Source organism: Varanus komodoensis, unplaced genomic scaffold, assembly GCF_004798865.1.
Source record: "Varanus komodoensis strain SLA01 unplaced genomic scaffold, ASM479886v1 scaffold20_1, whole genome shotgun sequence".
NCBI lineage: Eukaryota > Metazoa > Chordata > Lepidosauria > Squamata > Varanidae > Varanus > Varanus komodoensis.
In genome coordinates, this window is record NW_025335587.1 from 5,063,670 (window position 1) to 5,086,919 (window position 23,250).

At 41.8% G+C, this 23,250-nt stretch overlaps 1 protein-coding gene and 1 long non-coding RNA gene across 7 annotated transcripts in view; one reads left to right on the forward strand and one right to left on the reverse strand.

Annotated features, from left to right (window-relative positions):
- Positions 1 to 12,523, reverse strand: part of SSBP3 (single stranded DNA binding protein 3) — a 217,085-nt gene extending 204,562 nt beyond the window's left edge. For 5 of the 6 annotated variants that reach the window (XM_044430021.1, XM_044430019.1, XM_044430018.1 and 2 more), the window contains exons 1-4: positions 12,185 to 12,521; positions 11,148 to 11,220; positions 10,825 to 10,886; positions 8,586 to 8,670 (exon numbers count right to left, since the gene is read on the reverse strand). In XM_044430021.1, coding sequence (XP_044285956.1) covers positions 8,586 to 8,670; positions 10,825 to 10,886; positions 11,148 to 11,220; positions 12,185 to 12,240 — 276 coding nt within the window. In that variant the 5' untranslated portion in view covers positions 12,241 to 12,521. Of the gene's footprint in view, positions 1 to 8,585; positions 8,671 to 10,824; positions 10,887 to 11,147; positions 11,221 to 12,184 lie in introns of all 6 variants that reach the window. The other variant, XM_044430020.1, reaches the window with a different exon arrangement.
- Positions 12,524 to 12,563: 40 nt separating this feature from the next.
- On the forward strand, positions 12,564 to 17,723 carry LOC123023373. The gene is made up of 2 exons (XR_006414724.1): positions 12,564 to 12,836; positions 17,423 to 17,723. It is a non-coding gene; the product is annotated as an uncharacterized LOC123023373 (long non-coding RNA).
- The last annotated feature ends 5,527 nt before the right edge of the window (positions 17,724 to 23,250 follow it).

Here is a 23,250-nt window from a genome sequence, read left to right on the forward strand (position 1 = left end):
GATAAAGAATTTCAAAAGCCTTGATTGTCCACCAAGGTTTCTTTTTCTTTTTTTTAATTCTAAAACAAGAAGTTTATATATGAAGTCAATGGAAAAGCTACTGAAATTCTGAGATGGGAAAGTATTGGTAAGAGCTATTTAGTGAAACATTAGACGAGTGACAATGCAAAATCATTCAGATATGCTGCACTGCAACCAGGTGCCCTCCAGATGTTTTGGCCTACAGTTTCCATAAGCCAAATCAGAATGGCCAATGCTCAGGGGCCCTGAAGAATCATCGTCAAAAACATCTTTAGGTCCCCGGGATACCTGCCCCTCAAGTAAAATCATGCTTCATCAAGGAAGTAACTACCACAGAGATATTTGTTCTCAGTGAGTGGAATTTCCAGAACTGACATGCCACTTTCTGAGAATCTGAAAAAGCATGTTGGCTTCATGTCATGATGGAGAAAGACCACTTTTAAGAAATGGATTCTTGTCGCATTCTCCCAGCAATTAAGGTTAAGTCATGTAGAAAAAATATTTATGTCACAACCACTGCTTTCGCATAAGTGAAGCAAAGAATTATTTAGATTATAATTAACTGTTTGACACAAAACACTTAGAATTTTTTAAAAAAGAAAGCAGTTTAGATTTGTTCAGAGAAATTATTGTTTTGCTGAAGCTAGCAGGAAGACTTTGGCACTCTCTGCCAACTTCTCTAGCAACTTTGTTTGCAGCTGGACCAAAATGTACCCTGCATTTTAAATAAATAAATAAATAAGATTTACATATATAGGATGTATGATTTTCAAGTTTTTTTCAGGGAATATTTTCAAAGGACTATTACCAAAGGCACAGTTACTTCTTGAAGTTTGAGTACATTTAAGTGAAAATACCCTGTGTTGTAGCAGTTTTGAATTTTTGTACTGTCTTTCAAAGTTACACTCAGAGGACCCTGTGCAAACAGAATAATGCCACAAAAAGTACGTAGCGACAGTCAACTAGATTTAAGTTCATTTTCTGTAGCTGGAGGCCAAAATCGACTAAATTGGTTCTAGTGATCAAGTTTTCTGCAATTCCCCATTCTGTGTATTAGCTATTTGACAGAAATTCACTGCGGTATTTAAACTGGCAGTCATCACAGCTAACTCAAATTGTATTGGCTTTCACAGTGTTGAAACGCTGAACTGCAATCATCAATCGGCCAATTCCAAGATAACGCGGTGGTTGAAATTCCCTGTCATGCTGTACAATCCCTTTGTAGCTCACCAGCTCACAAGATGCACAATAAAACCTGCAACAAGAGTGTCTGGCAACACTGCCACAATGTAATATGAGTGCGCTTACGGAGGAGCTTTGCCTAAAAGCAAGATAAAGGAAAGCGTGCCAACAGCCATAAACCTCTAGAGAGAATGTAACATTTTCTTTTGGAAACACACAGAAACGCTGAAATTAGAAACACGTTTAGGATCTCTCTCTCTCTCCCCCCCTCAATATTTTTGCAAATTTCAAACCACTGAAGCACAACATGAGAAGCACCACAGCTTAAAATGTTTTTTATTCTCTACAATGACATTCAGTGAAATTAAGTGTTTTTTAAAATACAACTTTATATGAGCACATGAGCTCCAAATGAGCTTATGTTTTGACAAATAACTTTAGTGTTTCTATGAACGTCTACAAAACCCAAAATATAAGAGTACACAGTTCTGAATTTGGTTATGTTTAGTAAGTTGGTTATGTGTTTTGGGGGGAATCTGTGCAACCAACACACACTTTTCTGCACAATCCTATGTTCCTTGAGCAGCATGCAAGGAACTGCAGAACACAGTGGGTTACCTTTTCTACAGCCACACTCAGAGTTCCAACTGTGGAGGAGATGTGAGCATGGATTTCCATCCTTGGACGCCACTCTGAGACACTGCACAAAGCTCAGCAAACTCAGGGATGTGGAACTAGGGATGAACCAGGAATCCACTCTGGAATGGGAATCTATTAGATTCCCTGGGCTTGGCTCCCCGGACTCCAATCCTCTTTGCAGCAGCACTGAGTTCAAGTTCCAGGTGAGCACACCCAGTGTTCACAGGTACTTGCCAGGAACTGAACCCCTACCCCCTGTGCTAACGGTGCTTCTCTTCTGCACTCACCACCATTGCCAGCAGCAGCAAACACGGAAGTTTGGGCACTAGGAATGGTGCCCTGAGCACCCGCTCACAGCACCCCTCTTCTGTACCCATCACTGGCAGCTTGGTTGCTTAGGAGTGGTGCTTGGTGTGCCCACTCACAATGCCCCTCTTTTGCATGCTACAACAAATCCTGAAAGGGAAGGCTGCCACACTCAGAGGTCCATGAGCATTTGTGAATTTTCTTTTGCCTCAGCTCCTTTTGCAGGACTGGGCTGAAAACAAAGGAAGTCCACAGATGCTGAAGGAACTGATTTCATCCCAACCCTAAATGGAGGCACCAAATCCAATGGCCCCACCCCGGAAAGTGCAAATTCACTAAACTGGCTCAGAAGCCACCTAGTGATCGATAAGGATACCAGTAAAGTGGAAATGGCCTCTGTCACTCCTCCCACCAGGCTAGCAGCAGCCTAGTAAAACAGAGGTTACTCAGAAGTCTCCAGGACTGAGGTCCCAGACATGTAGAAATGATCTCAGAGTACTTTCACAAAGTCTAGAAATATAGTTTTGCTGTGTTGTATTTCTGGGCATGTTAAGAGCAGTAGAAGTGAGACACAAACCTGAAAACACGTAGGCCCCTTTCCTTATCCCACCATTTAAAAAAACAAACAAACCCCTAGTCTCCCGCAAATCATCTTGCTAGAACATATAACTGTTTTTTGACAAGAAGATTTTGTGATTTCCAGGAAAATACCAACATTTATTCCTTCTGGGATATTTACTGTTCAGCTTATAGTGAAAGAGTATGTCTGATCCCCCAAGCACAGTGATTATTCATTCATATATCCCTTTGGTATAGGATTTATATGGTGCCTTTTTATACTACTGCTAGAGAGAATTTGGCACACAGCACTCCAATCTCAAGAATTCCTTTCCAAGTCAGTACAGGTCAGTCCTCACAAAACTCTTATGAATTGATGAAGACACGAAAAACCCAAGAAACGGGAATGGTTTTTGTTGTTATTTTAATATTAAAAATGTTCTTTGGGGAAATTGCTTGTTGCTCCTGCTGCTTCTATTATCATATCGTTATATTGGGAAATGAAATGGAAGTTACACAGCATGCAAGTGCTGTTACACAGGCTGCTAATGAAGCATGGTTTCCCATTCTTTGAAGCATGTATTCCCCAGGCCTACTGATCTGAAGAGATTTGCTTCTTACTCGTCCAAGTAGCCACACCTCAACCATAAACAATGGGAAAGAAGCATAGAAAGGAAATGAAGCCAGGTTTTAAATGCCTTTCAACATGCACAGAATGTCTGCTTTTCATACGTAATCAGTTAGGCACTCTGTTTTAAGACATTTTTGTTTTCAGTCCTATTACACAGGGTGAAACATCTCCCTCACTATAAAGTCCCTGCTAGTACAGAGAATAAAGGAATCCACCCATACACGCAAATTGCATCTTTAAGTCACACACCGTGCACATCTACAAAAGTAACCTAATAGCCATCCAAACCTTAAGGGGTTTTTTTTAACCGATCATTCTGACAACACATAATAGCAATTTATTTTTGTACCATCTACCACATTAGTCATCTGTCCATTCTGATCATGATTTGCAGATCCCCCCCCCGCGAGTGAAAATCTTTTTTAGAATGTAAACAGCAGTAGCTATTAACACATTCTTGCAATCCTACATATTCCTCCCAGAGTTGCCATTAAAACCTCCATACTGTATCATTCCAAATCACGTAACCAACTATCCTCTAGTCTGGTTGGGAGTCTTTCTGAATGAGTCACCATTCATTCATTAGCAGTTCAGAAGGCTCGCCTTTTAAGCTATATGCAAGGCACTTACTACAAAGCTCCATTAGGGTTCTTGGGAGCAGAGAGAGGCCAAGAGAAGAAAACATCTTCTGGCTACACATCAAGCCAACAAAAACTGTCCTCATCACAAAGCACTGCTCAGTAAGACTGTTCAGGCCTCCTTCTGTATTCAACACTCTGTATAACTTCAGTATCAGATGTTCCATGCAGGGATAATAATGTAGAAGATCAGGCAAAGAAGTCTGATGTTCTTTAACCAGCATGGTGAATTCTCTTGTAACTTTTCCCATACATGAGAAACTGTCTTTTTAACCTCTGTTTCATTTGCCACAAAACCAACAGTGCAATATCTCTAAGTAAAACTATCCTGGAAAAACAAATTCTGAATTTTCCTACATGGGACAGGAATATCTGCATTTTGTGCATGTGTGCACTGCAACTTTGAACCACCTTCTTGAGCTTTTGAGAAAGCCACCAAGCTTCTGCTCAAAATATACAACAATCACATATCACATACTTGCTTGCTAAGTTCATTACTGAAAGTATACCACATGTTGCCTGCATGGAAACTACTAATTTTGAAAGAGAGAAACCACCTTTAGAGCTTGATACCTCTATGAGTAAAGCAAGAGCCATGACAATACATATTAACCAACTAAAGACAATTACTTTAGCCAACAATAACTTACAAAAAAACAGTGCAATGAAATGGAGGAGGAGAAGGGAGGGAGAGAGTAAGAAAATCTTCTTATCTGTCTTCATAATAAAACTAAAAAGGTAAAGTACTTAGGGCTGTTACGAAACTGTATTACACTGAGAATGAAAAAAAAAACACAATCAGGATTGTGTCTATTTGCTGTAAGCTTAAAGCAACATGTATTAAAGAAGTTTATGTGAATCATCTAATGCACTCATGCCTATTATTAGAATTATTACCAAGCTAAAAAAGATTAATTTCTCTAAATACAGCAAATCCTCAGACACTATTATAAGGCTGGTACTAGTCTAGCATTACTATATCTTGAATTTCAGTGCTATCCCTACACACCTTACACTTTGGATCTAACAGGTCTCTTTTCATCATGAAAAAATATATTAAGCCACTTTTCATAAGGGACAAACTTACCTCAGAAGCAGCTACAACTTAACATCCCACAACAAAACGTGGCCTGTCTAGCAACTCATTTGTTGCTACATGTAAATATCAACCTGCTAATCCTGAAAAGTATTTACCTGAGTGTTGCAGATGTCAGCAGAAGCTGCATGCATGTAACACTGAGACTGAAAAGCATATATACTATTTCAAACATAATCAAGAAACAGACTTGCAGGGCTGTTGAACAAATGGAGCCGTTCACAAGTGGGGTAGTTGCCATGGCTCAAGGGAAGCACAAAGAGGGTAGTTCCAACTAAGCTTTAGTCTCCCTCTCCTCAGCCTTCCTGGTGACAACAGCACCTGAGAGCTGCCAATGAGGAGCAAGGATCACATGCGCTCTCTCCCCACAAAGGGCTCTGCAACTCGCCCAGCTGCTTAATTTTCTGACAAAAGAAAAATGGTGGCCAAATCATTACAGCAAAAAGTAAGCTATTGCACTTGGGCATGTTTGTTACTAATATTGGTTCACTGTTACCCCTCTCAAGTGAATGACAGTCTCACAATTGGGTGGAGGAAAATTAAGTACTATTTGTGTATGGGGGAATCTACTTGTTGGGGGGGGGTCCTATTTCCTACTGCTGACACTAGGGTCACCAGTGGCAGGACAGAGCTTCGCCTCCCCCAGCACCAGCCCCAGCGACCATCCACCAGTCCTTGTGCAACTGAGCGGAAGGGGCAGAGAGAGGCTGCACTCTCCCCCTCGCAGGACAAACACCGTGGTCACAGCCTGACCCAGCCATCATCCTGAGAGCAAGCATATACAGAGTTTGCTTCCCTGCCCGAAATGATACTCTCACAGCCATTGCCCTGGGACTAAGGAACCACGAGGAAGGCAATTCTAGATGCATCACTCTACCCAAGCACCAGCAGCAAAGGAAAATCACCCTGCCTCCAACAAAACATTGCAACTTGCTCTGCCACTGTCAAACTGATCTCTCACATTTTTTTGCAAACCAGGGGACAGGGCCAGAGTCCCTCTTTTTTCTTTTTGACAGGTGGGATAGTATTTGAATAAAAGATAAATATACAAAATAAATAAATATATTTCCAATTACTACCTGCCACTCCCCAGTCTAACCAGTGAGTTCTATGGGGAATGTAAATTGGGGCACAGGGTACAAACTAGGGCACAGCTGCAAACTATAAGCCAGATACTAGAGTTAGAGTATCGCTTTTCTTTCCTTTTTTTTAAAAGACATGATGCTTTCTGTTATTGCATGCGGTCACGGTATACACTTCTTTGTGCACAGGCATCAATAAATCCAAAAAATAACTTGCAAGCCTGTTCACTGTGGGATCTCTTTACAGATTGAGTCAAACCAAAATGACAAAATCAGATCAATGCCCAACCATTTGCCAATTTTCTGAGAAACACAATCCTACATTCCAGTTGGGGCTGCAGCATCAGGAGGGATAAAATTAACAGTAGATATAATGGCTTTAATGTGACATTTTCTTTTCAAAGCACATGCTTCCAAGTCAGAAGCAACACATAGGATTTAGCATGTTCATGATAAATCCAGAACACCACATATTTCGTAAATGTTCCCACATTTTGCCAGACTAGGAAGCCAGCTTCAAACTTTCTACCAAGAGCTTCTACCTTTGTGTTACAAGAGTTTCAGTTCCAGTCTCTGTGATCCTAAATACAGAAACCAGGACCCCAATTCCCAATTATAGGTTACCAAGAAGCCTGGAGCCACTTCTCTGTTGTTAGGTCTTCACGCCACTCCAGTTAATATCCACAGAGATAAACCATGCAGCATTAGGAAAAATTATACAGCTCTTTCCTTTGCCAACAAACCCTTTCCTTTGCAGCTGAAGTCAACAGCATGCCCTGCAGATTCCAAAGAAGTATGCATCCAGAAGGCTTGTTTCCATAACAGACTTAAAAATCAGGTGCAGCATTAACTGACATCAACAGGGTTGCCTTCCAGGTTTTTAATGTGACTACCCAACTTTCATTCCCCACACTCACTGCCCAACTTTCATTCCCCAAGTTCTCCCTGCATTCTTCTGAGCCTCAATTCAATGTTACTTTGGACAAAAACAGTTCTTTACAGCTCCCACAGTCTGCTTAGACAGAAGGACATAGCAATTTGATTTTTATTTGTTTATATCCTGTCTTTTTTTCCTCTTACAAGAAACTCAAGATGGCTTACATAATTCTTCTATTTTTTCCTCACAATACTCTTGGTTAGAATAGGCATCAGTGAATGACCTAATAGAGGTAGGTTAAAATAGAGGCAGGAGTCAATGAATGACCAAACGTCACTCAGCAAGCTTCAAGACTAAGTTAGGATTAGAACACAGATCTCCCAAGTCCCACTATGCCACACTGGCTCTCAGTCTGATGCAGTCAATGTGGCACAGGTAGAGCAATGGGGTGGAATCCTAATTAGCAAACTTACTTTCAGCAACCATGAAGTGTGCTGGAAAAAAAGGGCAATAAACCTTTCCTTTTACAGAGTATCAAAACTGACATGCTTCTGGGAATTGAGTGCTCTGCCATCACAGGTAACCCAGAGTCTAGGCATCAGAGAAGTTGACACGTCAGAGTTTATCCAGAACACTTCAGCACAGTTAGCTTGGGGCAATGTCCCCTCTAACAGGATAGGGTCAGTGTAAAAAGCTTCTAACGTTATCCTCCTTGGGGCTTGTAGTGCTATAGTTATTCTAAAAACATTTTGTTCTCTACAAGAAAGCAAACTCCAGATTCTTGTATCATAGGCACCTCTTATTTAACCCCAGGGCCCCAAGCATTAATGCAGGGGGTGGGGTAAACCATTTACTGCTTCACAAAAGGGGGGAGCACAATCCTGCAATTCAAGTCAATGTCTCCATGCAAAACGTAGCCACCTTGAAAATGTTTTTCTTTTTGAAGCCACTTTATTCCTCCACCACCACCACCACCACCACCACCAAAAATTAAAGAAATGGGAAGCACACACAAGCAAAACCCTTTGGGCCAATATTCTAAAGCCAACATTACTGGCTCTATGGCTGCAATTCTATGCTTGCTTTCCTTAGAATTAGGCCCACTGAACCCAAAAGTACTTACTCCCAAGTAAACATGCACAGGTTTGCACTACACAGCAAATGTTTAATTAATTCTTATACATACAAGCTTCAGAAAGCTTTTAAGAGAACATCCCTTTTCTAAAGAACATTCAACATTCAAATAGAGCCATTTACTTAAGTCAGAAAGTTTGCAAATGAAATTTCAACATGATAAATATCATCTCTGTATCTCCTTCACCCTCTTTATCCTCTGGTGCCACAGGAAGATGCATGACTATGTAACTGGATCAATATGCACCACCTTAAAGTACTCAAGATAAGTATCTGAGCTAGATTCGCACAACTGTGACTTTATCAAATATTATTCAACCAAGTCAGAATGCAGTGGTAGCATCCTATTTTTCCACTGCATTCACACAGGTATGCCACAACAATATGAGTTTGTCAAAGGGATTAAAAAATTGTTACTCACGTAATCATGAAAGGCTTTTGCTTCACTTGAGTGTTCACAAGTATCTCGCCTTTCAGGAGCTGCACAGTATAGGTCCCAAAATACACTAAATAGAGAAGGAAAGAGAAGTCCTTTACTATTTTTATACAAACGGCAACAAACCTACAAAACAAGTTTAACCCTTCCAGCAGCTAAATAACAAAGGGCCCTCTTGAATCTCATTCAATCTTTAATTGAGGATCAACTGAACACCTCACTTTTATTCTGCTCAAGACTTTCACCTCCAATAATACACAACTAATGACAGCCAAGTAACATATTTAGAGATAACATTTCAGTGTATATACTTCAATGAAAGAGTTCCACTTTCAGAGCCTGTCAAACTTTTTTTCTTCTTAGAAGATCTTCCCTTAAACAATTTAGAATGTTGTGTTTGCTGCTGTTTTGCCTAAGTGTACACTACTGTACATTCAACTATGCTTTTAATCCCCCACTCACTGGAGCCAAATGTGTCCAATTCAAGCTGTGTTCCTCTATTAAACCTGAACATATCTCCTTTTACATATACATCAGAAGGTAATCTATTAGAGCTGTTCCACTTTGACATTAAATGCCATACTGTCAATACAACATTGATTTCATCTTCTGTCTTGGATTTTACACATATTTAAGCATTGCTATTATAGAAACCCTCAATTAATAACATTAACTGTGTACCCTCTTTGTAACGAGCATACATTTATGCAATCTGTAAATTATCCAGTGTTGTGCAATGATTTGAGTGTGACCAGTATTTAGGAGATGCAGTATCATATTCCTACTCAGTTGGGAAGCTCACTGGTTGCAGTGCTCACTGTATGCCCACCTAACCTACCTCACAGGATTGTAAGAGGAATACATTGGGGATGGAAAGGAAGAGAACCATCTACGCTACCTTGAGCTATTGAAGGAATGGGATATAAGTATAATGAATAATTTTAGTTTCCTCAGGCACTCAAATAAGCAAGATAAATTGGTGGAGGGGAGGGATTCCTGTGCTGTGCTTCAAAGTGCTCCTGTGCTATTTTTCACTAAGACTTTAGATGCCTAAATGGAATTTTTGCCTCAGCTCTAAGCTCTTGACTGGTAATGACTACACTCAATAATAGAACCCCAGATATTTAATATGGAGTAACAGTCCCAAGTATTGTTAACATGTGACAATTAAAAATATTTTCCCAAAAATACTGCAACGTAAGATGAGAAGGAAAAAAATACCCATTAAACTTTCCTACTATCTAGGTTTGGAACAAAGCAGACCTCAAAACCTATGCAATTCCCAGTCCCTCAGTTACAGTTATTAGCCAACTCACAAGCCTAATCTGCCTACCGAAGCAGCACATCCTTCAACTCTCAATCACAGCCTAGACATGATTGTGGGCACCAAACTGTATAACATACATCATGCTGAAAGTGTTGCATTCCATGCTAGCAAACTACACATAAGAACAGCATCACAGAAAATGAGCAACTCTTTGAAGAAATGTGTTGCAGACCAGGTTGGGTGTGATGTTTCTATCAGCCAATATCTTGTTACCAGTCACGCTGAACTTGTCCACCAGACATCTCTATGAGGGCACACACTCACAAAGCAGAGTGCCTTATTGTGAGTACCATATGCCAGTAAGCCTAAGAGTAAGCCAAAGAAAAGGGGCCCACTTTTCTTTCAAACTTTTAAACTGAAAGTAGACATTCATCCAAAAGACTAAAGAGGACACTTTTACAAAGTGTCAAACTACTGATCTGTACTACCAGGTATTTAGAGTGGGTGTCTTAAACTTCAAAATGAGAGGAGGACAGGTGATGCATTTAACACCATTAAGTGCTCCACATCCCTTCTTGCCCACAATCTAAAGAAACAAAACACAACCTTCTTGAAATCTGAATCTAAGGGCCTTCTTGTGTCTTTCTATGGAATAAGACGACTGCATGCAACATCCACTTTGTATAGTATGGACACAGTTCCAAAAACAAAACAAAACCAAACCAAACCAGACAACTGATCTCAAGACTCTCCTTGAAACTTCCTCTCTCCGCTCTTCAAAATTTATTCAATTAAATCCTACCTAGGATGAAGAGACAAACTTCCTCTACAATCCTTTCTATGCATCAACAAAGAAGCACATGGTCAAGTCAAAACTTTTGCCTGGGACATTCTTTCCCACTTATAGTCAGCTAATCCCAGAAGTTTCTATTTGAGGAAGAGAAAGAAGCAGCTTACCACCACCATGAATGTAAAAACCCAGGAGGTTCTCCTAATGTGATGTTTTTTTCCCATCGGATCTGCAAACAGCAAAGGATGCAAATAGATTAGGTTAACGCAAGGAGGGAAAAATGCTTCTCCCACACTCTTACCACTACACCCCCCCACACACACACTTTACCTCCCCTTTCCCCCCAAACAGTCTCTGAGGCCAACTAGCAATAATGGCAAAAGGTGATAAAAAATTCAAAATGGAGGCCACAGTGCCTGCTTCTGAAAACAAAGGCTATCTAAAGGGGAGGGGGGAAGGAAGGGGGTCAAAAGTAAACAAAGTCACTCACCTCTGATAAAAAGGTCTGTGCTGATTTCTGTGCTCCTACATGCAGCAAGTATTCATAGACATACAAAGCTAGCCTGTAAAAAAGGGCAGAAGGGGGGTGGCACAAACATAAGAATAAGCAATTCCCCTTCAACGAACAGGACTTTTTAGATTTGTCCCACCTTCACATAAAATGTCCTTTTAAAACCTTTTCAAAAAGTGGGAATGGGCACAGGTTAAAACCTGGGCAGAAAAAAAAATATCACTTCCTTCCTGCCTTTGGTGCAGAGAGAAATGAGTGGTGTCTTGCAACTCCCGCTTCCCCACCACCAACATCCCACCTCAAAAGATAAGTTGAGAGTAGCTCAGTGCAGGAAACAAAATGCAACTTCTTCAGGCACATGCCCGACTTGTAATGCAGCCAGCAGCATCCAAAGCCATTCACCAATGCTTGCTGCAACCCAGACAGAGATGGCTATGGGGATCTAGCTCTCTCCGCAAGCGCCTGGACAAATTTGGGGATGTACGGCTGATTTGGGAAGCGTTTTACCACACATACACATCTCTCCCCCCCCCCACACACACACACCCCAAAATCGTCTGCTACTAAATCCCTCAATTTTGCTATACTGGCGAACTCTGGAAACAAGGTGGAAAGCAACCAGGGCCCACGAAAAGGTTACTAACCGCTCGTTGCCTGGACAAAGCCCTTCACCCCTTCCCAGTTACACAGACGGACAGACACTTCAGACAAAAGGACGCGATGCAAGCCTGCATGCGTTCCTCCATCATGCCTTTTTTTTTTTTTTTTTACACCCGCCACCCTTTTGCTTCTCTACCCGTCGCCTTAAATCACCACGCCACAGAACCCCAGTGGGAAGATTATTTCCCATCCGCCCTCCCCCCAGCCTCCCGCCCCTGACTCTCGGTCTCCACGCTCGTCCCCTCCAGATGCCCGAGCTCCCTTCAAGACAATAAAGGGACGAGGAGAGCAGAACGCCTGCAGAAGGAAACCATGCCCAGCTCCCCGGGGGTCTCGAGCTCTGTCTCGACGCTTACTTTTCCCGAGCTTGCCCATCCGAGGGCACCGCCGAGCCTTTGCCTTTGGCGAACATGGTCCGCAGTAAGGAACAGGCGAAACTGAAGCCGCCGCCGCCGCCGCCGCCGCCTGGCTTGCTTCGATGCTGCTCTGCTTCCCAAACCTCGCTCTTTCCCTCAGCTGTAGCTTTTCCCGGCTCTGCCGCTATAGCTCCACCGCTCGCCCTGGTCGTAGCTGTCAAAGCCCCAGCCCCGGCCTCGACCCCATCGCCCTGCCCCTCTCCTCGGCTCCGGCTTCTTTCCCAGCTGCTCCTACTGCCGCTGCTGCTGTTGCCGCTGCTGCTACCGCCGCCACCGCGGCTACCCCCGGCTCAACCGAACGTGGCTACACTAGGGATAGAACGCGGCGGGCGTCAACGTTCCACAATGGATACATTCTCCGGCCAATCAGCGACCTGCGGGGGGAAGGGCTGCTCCGCCCTTGAACAGCAAGTTTAAGGTGGCACCAAGGGAGATGTAGCAGGCCAGCGGTAGGGAAAGATAAGCCTGCTCGGACTGCTTCCTAAAGGGTCCCCCCAACTGGGAGGGGGGCCTTCGCCGTCGCCGCTTCTGCTGCCTAGGGGCTGAGCTGGGACCAGGCTGCCTTTCTTACACCGCTCCCTCCTCAATCCAGGTACCCTCCCCCGAATCTCAGCCTCACCACCAGCCACCTTCCCGCTGCCTCCCTCCCCATTCACTTTTCCCCTGTATTGGTCTCTGCTTCCAAACCGAATTACAGCCTTTCTCCTAAGCCGTCCTCACTGGCTGCACTACGGTCCCCCCCGCCCCCATTTTCCTTTCACGACTGCATCTGCCTTCCTCTTTCTTTTTCTTCTAACCCTGCTGTTTGCTTATCCCTTCATCCTCTTTGCGTTCCGCCACCCCACAATTTTTCAGCCTTCCTTTTTTCTGCCCCATTACCTTCCACGTTGTTGTCCTCAGGGCTGCGAGGTTGAAGCTGCGATCCTCAACTAGCCCCTTTCACTCCCGAAATACACAGAAGTGGTGCAGTGGGTGTGTGTATGTGTCTTTCTCTCGGTGGGTCTTACGGATTACTGCATAAAACGTGGAAGTAAGAGGGTTGCACTCCATCTTACACGTGTTACTTACTCGGAAGTAATTCCCACCCAGTTCATCAGGGCTTACTCCCAAGGAAGCGTGCGGTGCATGGCTGCAGCTGAAATCCTGCTATGAAGCGGTGGTATACGACCGTTTGGCGGTAGAGGTTTTAACAGTGGGCCTTCTGGTAGCCATGTCTCTATTTACTTTTACAGCTCATAAATATGATTACTAAGAAGTAAGCCTTACCAAGTTAAGCATACTTAATTCAAAGTAAAAATTAATAGGAGCGCTTTCTTAAGCCTCTCTTTAATACTACTTGAATTATCCAGCTCCTCCTCTCTGCCGTCCGCACAACTCGCCTGGTCCCATCGACGCTATTTTTACTTCTCCTTTGGAGTGTTGGTGTGCAAATACTGCCTTCTTGCTTTTCAAAAGCTAGGCTTTTAGTAAAATTGATGAGAAAATCTTGATTACTCTAATACGAGGACCTGTGTAAAAAAAACAAAACAAGAACTCGAAACGGAAATCTCCCCTTTCCCCGGATCAGGGAGATAGAAGATGTGAGCCTGAGGTAATTTTTAATAAATGATCAACGTTTAGGGGCCCTTGAAACATACAGTTTTTAAACTATACAGCAGCAGAAAGGAAATGAACAAGAACTATTCATCTCCTAGGAAAGGCGCTTTCAAACAGCAACTACTCCCTGTCCCTGTTGAAAACTAAAGACCTCGATTTACGGTTCAGTTATTTCCAGAAACCTAAAGTTAGAGCCCTTGGGAAAGCTTTTTCCAGCCTCTACCCCCGCCCCCACCTCGAAAGTTGGTGACTTTCTCTTTAAATGTGATATAACCCGTTTGCTACTGCCCCTTTAAAAAAGACAAGCGGAAAAAGCTGTGTAAGCGCTGATTGGCTGCTTGTTTGGATACATCCTTAGGGGGGACTAGAAACTGTTCGCCTGGGTTGATTTTTTTTTTTTAACTGTGCTGTTCCAATAAACAAGTAACGCCCCTCCCCCTTACATGCCTATCACCAAACAATTAGAGGCTAGGTCAGTGTCCTGGGGAAAAAACAGTGGAAGAAGGAAAACTCAGCCTTAGAGTTAATATAAACTACAAGCGCAAACACGCCCATTAAAGTTCAGTGATGTTGTTCAAAGGTGTCTTTTTATGAAAAGGGCCAGAGTCTTCTGAATGTAGCAAAACCCTTTAACGATCTATGTATCTTTAGAAAACGATTTTATGTTCATTTTTGAAGTAACGTCCCTTCCTTCCTCTGCCCCGTTCTACAATCTTCCAAGAAAACGATACAACCTGGAGCTTTCAACTCGTCTTGATTTAATCTGCGCTGTGCGCGGTTACTGAAGCTTCCAAGGAAAGGTAACATTCAAAAGGGCTGCAAAACAGTCAGTCGGCTGTTGAAACTTGGAAGTTTTAAATAAGATTTTTTTTTCCGGTAGGTGGCATAGAATACAAAGAAGGGAAAAGGCAGGTCCCCCAAGCAGAATTTTTAAATATTTCAAACCTTTACACACACACAGGCTTTGTGTGAGTCAGCAGTAATTAAATTAGGCTATTACTGTTATTTGCTTCAAACTTCCTTAAAATCACAAAGTCTAGCAGTCTTCATCACTCATGTTGCTCAAAACAAATCCCTTTGCCGGTATTTATTTGTAAGAGTGTTATTAGCTATGATCCAGTTAAGTGATTGGTTCAGGGATCCATGATGTGGATTGATAAAATCCAAAGACAAATCAGAGCAAATGGTAAAAAACAGTTGAGAATTTAAGCCTCATACAAAATATAAATTTTAAAGACTGGGATTTAAACTCTTAATAGTAGAAAATATATTCTTGAACTGTGTAAGTTGAGATAGATGAGTAGTAGTAGCAGCAAGGTAGCTATACTAGGCTCTTCAAGCAGCATCTCATTAAAGAATCCTGTGGTACCCTCAATTTTAGTATGGTGTAAATGTTTATAGGCTAGAGCAGTCTTCACCAAATTGGTCCCCCCAGATGTTTTAGACTGCAGTTCATAACATTCCTGTCTGGGTTGCAGGGAACCTGAAGTCCCAAACATCTGGAGGATATAAGTTTGAGGTAGGCTGAGCTAGAACCCACTTTGTCAGAGTCATTAACTCTATTGGAACATGCACAGGATTGTGCGCTACAAACCTTAGTTAAGCAAAGGCACTGATTAGACTGATAATTGAACCTATAGGAGTACATAATATAATTGTCATTTGCCACCCAAACCTATGAATCTGGATAAATGTCTATACCATTTTAAAGGCCAATCCAATAAAACTTTGGAACCAGAAGTTACCTGAAATTAAAGTAGCCCAAGTTCTATCATGTATTGATGTGGTTGCTTCTCTGCATTAGATTTGTTTGTCAAAAGAGATCCACCAAAGTTAAAGGCTTGGCATTTTCAATCAAAACCCCATTTTAAACCGAGGCAGCAAAAGCCACCCATCTAGATATAGTTTGATTTCTGTAGGTTTGACTATTTTCCTCAACTTTGTACATTTTGAAACCCTGGGTGATTCCAACATTTATGTGAGTGGCTTTCCATTTATGCTAGGCTCCCCTAACCCCCCAGCAGATCTGGGGCATACAGAGAGGCAAGTAATTTTAGACCTTAAACTTAATGCTTGTAGGGGTTATCTTTAGATGCAATTAAGGAGTTAAGCACACAACTAAGAATCTCCTGACTCATAGAAAAATGCCACCACTCTGCATAATCATATGTGATATTTCACACAAGCTCTGGGCATTTAAAAAGAGAACGACTAAGCAGGTACCTACATAGACTGTACCCTGTTTTGCTTGTTCCCAGCAGTGGAGGAAATCATGGCATGGGATAGCACTGAAAACAAGAGAGTGCTTTTCCTTTTTTTGGGTTTTATCTAATATTAGTCCTACTTCAAGTAGGCTCATTGGAATTAACAGAACTTCAGCTAGATTAACATTGGATAGAACCCTTTGTCCCTCAAATAGCTGCAGCATAACAGATTGGCAGAATCTATTCTGTTATCTGCTGTTGCTATTTCATTGTTGTTGCATTTAGTGTATCAGATTTTGGCCACTGAAACTCTGTAAATATCAGCAATGGTTATGTGAGGACAGTTATTATTGTACAGATGCATTTCTAGAGAGATGATTTCATTCCCCATAAGAGCAAAATGTAACAGGCTATCCTAATAGCACTGAACCAACACTCCATCTGGCTGTGTACCATCAATGTTGACTGGCAGCAGTTTTTTGAATGACCTCTTTCCTAGCACTGGAATGTGAAATCTTGTCCCAGGGATTCAGCCTCTAGCCTTCTATCTGTAAAGCTTGTATTCTGCCACAGCCATGTGCTGCTAGCAGGTTGTGTGCACCGGGAGCATTTCTGAAAAGCAGGATTGCATTCCTACAAAAGGGTGTAAGCAATGACCTAGGAGAATTATAATTCCTTGGGCAAAAATTTCAGGCAGCAGAACAGGATATGGCAAACAACATATTTTACTACAATTGTCAACTTTTCCCATAAGTGTCAGCAGTTGCTCACAAGATCTGCATGCAGATTGTTGAAGGAGGGGGTGTGGCACTGGTTTACTGTAACCATTTCTGCCAAAATATGAGGCTGTGTGCCCTGAAATACAAACCCAAGTAATGCATTATGAAAAGAAAAGGGTGTTATGTTGCTACTGTGCAGCACCTCAGGTTTAAAGCTTGGGCAGAGGGAGATCTTACAGTGTCAAGCTGAAGGAGGAGTTGTGATGGAGCATTGCTTTCTCCTTTTTTTTTTTTTTTTTGCAGGGGGGGGGGGGGACGAGACAGGAGGGGAACTGCTTTCAGCCTTCAAGCACTGATACTGTGCATATACTGACCAGTTCCCCTCCCTGTTCTGGAAATGCCAATCGATAAGATGAGCAAGCACAAAATGAAGAGCAGCAGTGGAAGAAAGAAAATACCCCCCCCTTTTTAAAATCATAGTGAAGTGTGATCCTTAAACTTCTATCTTCCTCGCCATCTGAAACCTGCATTTTTAAATACAGAAAGAATTTACAAAGTTGAATGGACCATTTTCTACTAACAGAAACTTCATTTTAGATGCCTCTACTGACTTTGCTTTTGGCAATACATGCTCTTTTTCACTGCTCTTTTCCCTTCAGGTTGGAGAGCTGCAGTGAAGTCAGAAAAAAAGCCCTTCTTGGTGACATCACCCTCTACCAGGAGGATTGACAGGATGTGCCAAATGCAGCCTTGTGAGCTCAACTGCAAGGAGAACCAAATGGATGCACATGATGGGCTGGGAAGAAGCCAGCCTTTCCTTTCAACATAAACAGCCTCCCAAAGTGCAAGGAAGAACAAGAGGACTGGTGAAAGACAGGAATTTATGCTTGGGACTGTTATATTTACAGGCCGGATTCCAACTTTCTGTAAAATTTCCTAATTAAATGTGGCTAAATATGATGGGCATTTTTCAAGTAGATCTGAAACATGATCATGACATGACCTGTTCCATTTAAAATCCCCTTAAAGCCATATTGATTAATTCCTCCACTATGAAATGCATGGAATGAAATAATATGGAACATGCTCCTGCAACACAAGGATTCAGCTGTAGAATTCAGTGCCTGGTCAGCTATGGAATTATTTTTGGAGCCTGGACAATGTCAGTTGCCTAAATTGAGCTGCAGTCCATTGAATTCAATAAGACAACACAAGCAGACACTATGAATAGGGTCAAGATGTTACAGCAGCTCATAATAATATTCTAACACAACAGTTATCCATTGTATTTTATAGAAAATGGGAAAATAAAAATGTTACAGGGAAATTTTATATTGTGGAGTAAAAATCCAGGCTGTTGCAATCCCTTCTTATTTCAGAGGGGTTCTTTTTACCATTTCTGAGCTGGTAGTGGTGCCTAAATAATAATAGCAGCCAGGGGATAAAATGATGGGTCACTTTTTTTTGAAAGAAAATAAAAAATAAAAGTGGATTTATTTCACTAGAGAAAAGACTAAATAGTGAGATTCAGTAAAATTCAGTTCTAGCTATACATGGTCAAGTGCTAAGGTGGTAGTTTGGATTTCACTGAATAAGACAACAAGTGGAAAATCATTTTTAATGAGAAGTTTTCTGTGAACAGAAAACCAGTACATTTTTTCATGATCAATGGGAGCAGTCTGTTAAAACCAACAGCACCCTAATATGAATACTTTGCTTTTGGACATCTTTGTAGACACTTTAACATCTTTGCCTAATCCAAGGACAAAAAATGAATTTTTCAACCATGTAAAGACCATAGTTGCTTCCTAATAGCCTGCTCCAAGAAACCCAGCATGCTGCATGAGTACTAAAATGCCATAACTCTGTATGATTAGGGAGAAAAATGTCCAACATGTTCCAGCCAGCCAAACTGGGTGGGGGTATGCTGGGAGTTAATAAAACTTCTTTCTAAATCTGCACAAGATTGTGCCCTAACTCACTGAATGCTTTTTGAACAGCTAAGCACTATGGTTTATAAAGACTCACATGAACTTTCCTACCAATTGCAATCGATCTGGAAGGCCCCGCTCCATTTGAAATGTGGGTAGTGATACAAGCAGTGCTCAAGTTACAAAGGAGTTCCATTCTTGAAAATGGGGAAATTTGTATTTAAGTCATTTGTCTTTATATGCAAGTCAGATCACATATACCGTATTTTTCACTCTATAAGACGTGCCTGACCATAAGACGCACCTAGTTTTTAGAGGAGGAAAACAAGAAAAAAAATACTCTGAATCAAATGGGCACATAATCACAGGCACATTCCCCATCACTTCCCCATGGGCTGCACATCTGACAGACTTACTGCACACACATATTCGCTCTAAGACGCACAGACATTTCCCCTTTTGAGGGGGAAAAAGTCTTGTCTTATAGAGCAAAAAAATACGGTAGTTGGTCCTCCACATTCCACTAGAGCAAATATCTCTAGTCCTTCCCCCCCACACCAGTGCCACCTTTTTGCAGCAAGGAAATGCAGGACAGATTTCCCTCTCCAGATGGGTGGGGCTGGAAGGTCTGCTTTGGAGGCCTCCCTCTCTCCCCTTTTGCTTCCTCTCTCTGTGGTGATGACAATTTCCTCAAATTTTTAAATTAATAGGCTTTATGGCAGTTTGTAAGTGCGGGTTTTTTGTAACCCAGACATTTGTAACCTGGGGACTGCCTGTACAGCCTTCTCTGCTGCGCAGCTCCTTTCCCAGAATGGCTCTCCATTTGCCCTCTCTAGTATCTTGTTGGCATCAGATGAAAATTTGCCCAGGTGTTTCAAAACAGTGCCTTTGATTCTTTTTAATGTATGTATTTTATATTAAACTAAACTACTGTTGCCATCAGTCACCAAGGTTTCACTGTATTTAGTGTAGCTATTGTTGAGGTACTTTGCCATGCCTTAATCTGTATGACGCTTTGACAGCCAAGATTTACCATTTTTAAATAAAAATGTTTTAATAAATCTTTCAAAACTGTTACGTTATTTTTATAAATGAGAAAGATAAGACTAAAGCAAGATAAAGGGTTACTCTATTACACAGACAACTTGGGGAATTCTACTCGTAGTTCTGCTTATCACCTTGTTAGGTTTCCAACCAGTTCTCCAGAGGGCAAACTTTGTACATCCTGCATTGTACGACTTTTCTTTTTCCTTGTCATTGCCATTCTGACATTCATTTCTATGGAAACAGTAGCTGAGACGCAGCTACTGAAACTAACAAAAACTCCTGATCACAGCCATTGGCTTTTGGTTACAGTTTCCATGAGAACAGATGTTTGGTCACCATAAGGGGAAAAAACACTCAAATACATCCTTTTGTCACAGTATATATGAATGAATATATAATCTTTAGCGTGCACCCTCAGTAACTCATAAGCAGGTTGTACTTAATGAACGTGTGATGATAAAAGGCCACAGCATCCAGGGCGAGCATGGGTGGGCACCTGCCTTGGGCCAACACCCCAGCAGGGACCCACGGAAAACCCCCAACAAATCCTGGAGTTGCTGTGCCTCTGCCTTGTTGCAACCTGCTTCTTCACCTGCCTTTGTCTCTGGCCCCGAGTTACAGGGATGAGGCAGCGGCGGCACAGTAGATGCTAGCATCTGCTTCCTTACTGGCTCTCTGTCTGCCAGACAAACAAGGGTAGCATGATGTGAAGGAACAGCAGCTGGTGACAATGGCAGCAAGAAGGTAGACTCATCAGAGGAGGGGGCTCATTAAGGGTGCATTGCCCACAGGCTTCAGAACCTGGAGATGGCTCTATATCCTGGTACAAATAATTGTACATCAAAAGCTGCATGTAAGCAGGTGCAGCAAAGGGAATAACAGCATCCACTGAAAGTCCAGTGTGTCACCTTAATCATAGTTTGATCCTGTCAACATCTGATAAGAAGTGCAAACCTACCCCTTTGCCATCTGGGCTTGGAGGAGGCTGCCATGTTCATTACAGGGCAGAGTTCTTGTCCTGTTAAGAGCTTTAGAGAATCTCAGGATGTTTGTGGGTCTGACATTTACAAAGATTTAACTCTCCAAGGCTCCGGCAGAAGTCATTCACCTCACCTGCCACCTGATCCTTTGAATTGTAGCTGCTGGGGAGTGAACTTTGGGCCTTGTGTCTGTAGAGAGAGAGCTTTGCGCTGAGCTGCCTCCTTCACCCCAACACAATGCCCTTCCAGTCCAGTTTGTTCAGTGTACAGCAATACAGGTTTGCCCCAATTACTTGAAGACATGCGTCCTTTTGGGTAGGCTAATTTGGTTTTAGGTAAGTGTCATGAAAGGCTAGTTAGACAACAACTGGTAATTGGTACAAAGCACAGAAGCGGCTCTTGTAGGCTCAAGCTGGATAGCGTAGGAATTTCTTCCTAGAGGACAACTTAGAGACCAGGACTAATGTATTAAGAACTGTCCTGTCCCATTGAGATGAAGTAATTGGTAAAAGTAATTGAATGGCTTTATGCATCATCATGTTTTCATAACTAGTATTAGCTTTTATAACATGACCCCTGTCCCCCCTAGCATGAACTTGAACAACCTTGCATTCAGCAAAGTTTTAGCCAAGCTCTTCATTTTCCTGTTGGTTTAAGTTATTCAGCAAAGCCCTGTTCATGCCTCTTTATGGGTCATGGTGAGTGTATCAAATGACTGGCTCAGTTGGAGTCATTTCACCTGACATAATAATAATAATACGTTGGGCCAAGGAAGTAACATTTTCTCACTCTGCCATTGACAGGGTGTATTCTGAGCTGAGAACATATCTAGCCTGATTTACATTTATCTTAGCCCAACAATCCTCATCTGTAAGTCTACAGGAATTTACCAGAAGATGTTTTGCTTAAAAAAAAAAATCAGTAAGTCCCACCCAATGGTCTCATTGGTGGCATAGACCCTGCCCAAGAACCCCCCTTCTACTAAGAATCATATAGATCAGGGGTCCTCAACATAATGCATGTGGAACACTTCTCCCCATCTCATTTTTAATATACATGCATAGATTTCTATAGAGCTATGGCATGAATACTTGAAATGAATACAACTTCCTAGCAATTTATGTAAGTGTCAGTGAAAGCAGACCAAATAGTCAAGTAAGTATTCATCTGACGGTAGGATGTATATGCCATCCATTCAAATAATGGAAGTATAGCAATGGCCTCAATCCACTATACTGTTTATTCTCCTAGTCTTCTACTATCAGTCTTTTAGGTCTCAGAAGGAATGGAGATTTATGCCAACCATTTGTTAATTTCCACAAAGCAGATACTTTTAAGGGCATGAAAGACTGTTCTAGCACAAAGTTTATCTGTGTAATAACCTTCTCCGCAAAAGATTAACTACTGGGCTGCCAAAACATTGGCTTGAAAGGAACATTAGCTACATTGTGCCACCAGCAATTACGCAAGTTAGAGAATCCTCAGTTAAGGAGAGATTGTGGTAATAGACACATGAGAAAGGTTTTTGCTGAAAAAAAGACCCTGAGATCCATGGATACAACAGGCAGTTGTCAAAGCAGTGATCCACAGAGCAAACACTTTCTGTTGGTCTCCACAGCAGTTATTGAAATTTCCAAAATGGAAATGTGTTCAGGCACATTAAAAAGCTAAACATAAATTTAAAAGGCTAGTATTAAACTCCAATAGTAGTAAATCTATTCTTGATTTGTGTGAGTTGAGATAGATGAAAAGTAGTAAGGTAATACTTACTACTAGTCTCTTGTAGCAGCATCTCAATAAAGAATCCTGTGGAGCCCTAAATGCAACATTTTACTGTGGCATAAATGTTTATGGGCTAGAGCAGTCTTCCCCAAACTGTTCCCCCCAGTTGTTTTAGAATGTGGTTTGTAACATTCCTGCCTGGGTTTCAGGGAACCTGAAGTTCCAAACATCTGGAGGAGATAAGTTTGGAGTAGGCTGGGCCACTTCATCAAAGTCACAAAACCCACAACAGTTACTGACATTTCCAAATATGCCCATGGCTCCAAAGCTGTTAAGAAACCCTACTATAATTCGCTTGCTCAGTACTAACTATGCCATCACTACCCTCTAAAGTAAGAGTTAACTCTCAAGAAAGTTCACATGGGATGATAACCTCGTGATGAAATGCATGTAGCAAGATTTTTGGATTAGCATATCCCGGGACAAGGTGAACTTAATCGATATTAACTTGCAATTGACAGATATGAACTTTATTATCATTTGTGCAAGTAAATTTAGTTTGTCAATTTAAACTTGATCTAGTTTAATCACAAGCAATCATTTGCAACACTAGGAGATGCTTTGGGTGTTTACCCTTGTCCCACAGCATGGGGTAACTGGAATCACTCTATCTCATATCCTATATTGTACTTTAATCTCACTGTCATTTTTCTAGGACATGGTCACAAAGTGCCTTCTCTAAAATATTCCCAAAGTTTAACTTGCTAATTTTACTATTTTTAAACAAAACAAACATGCCAGGGACAC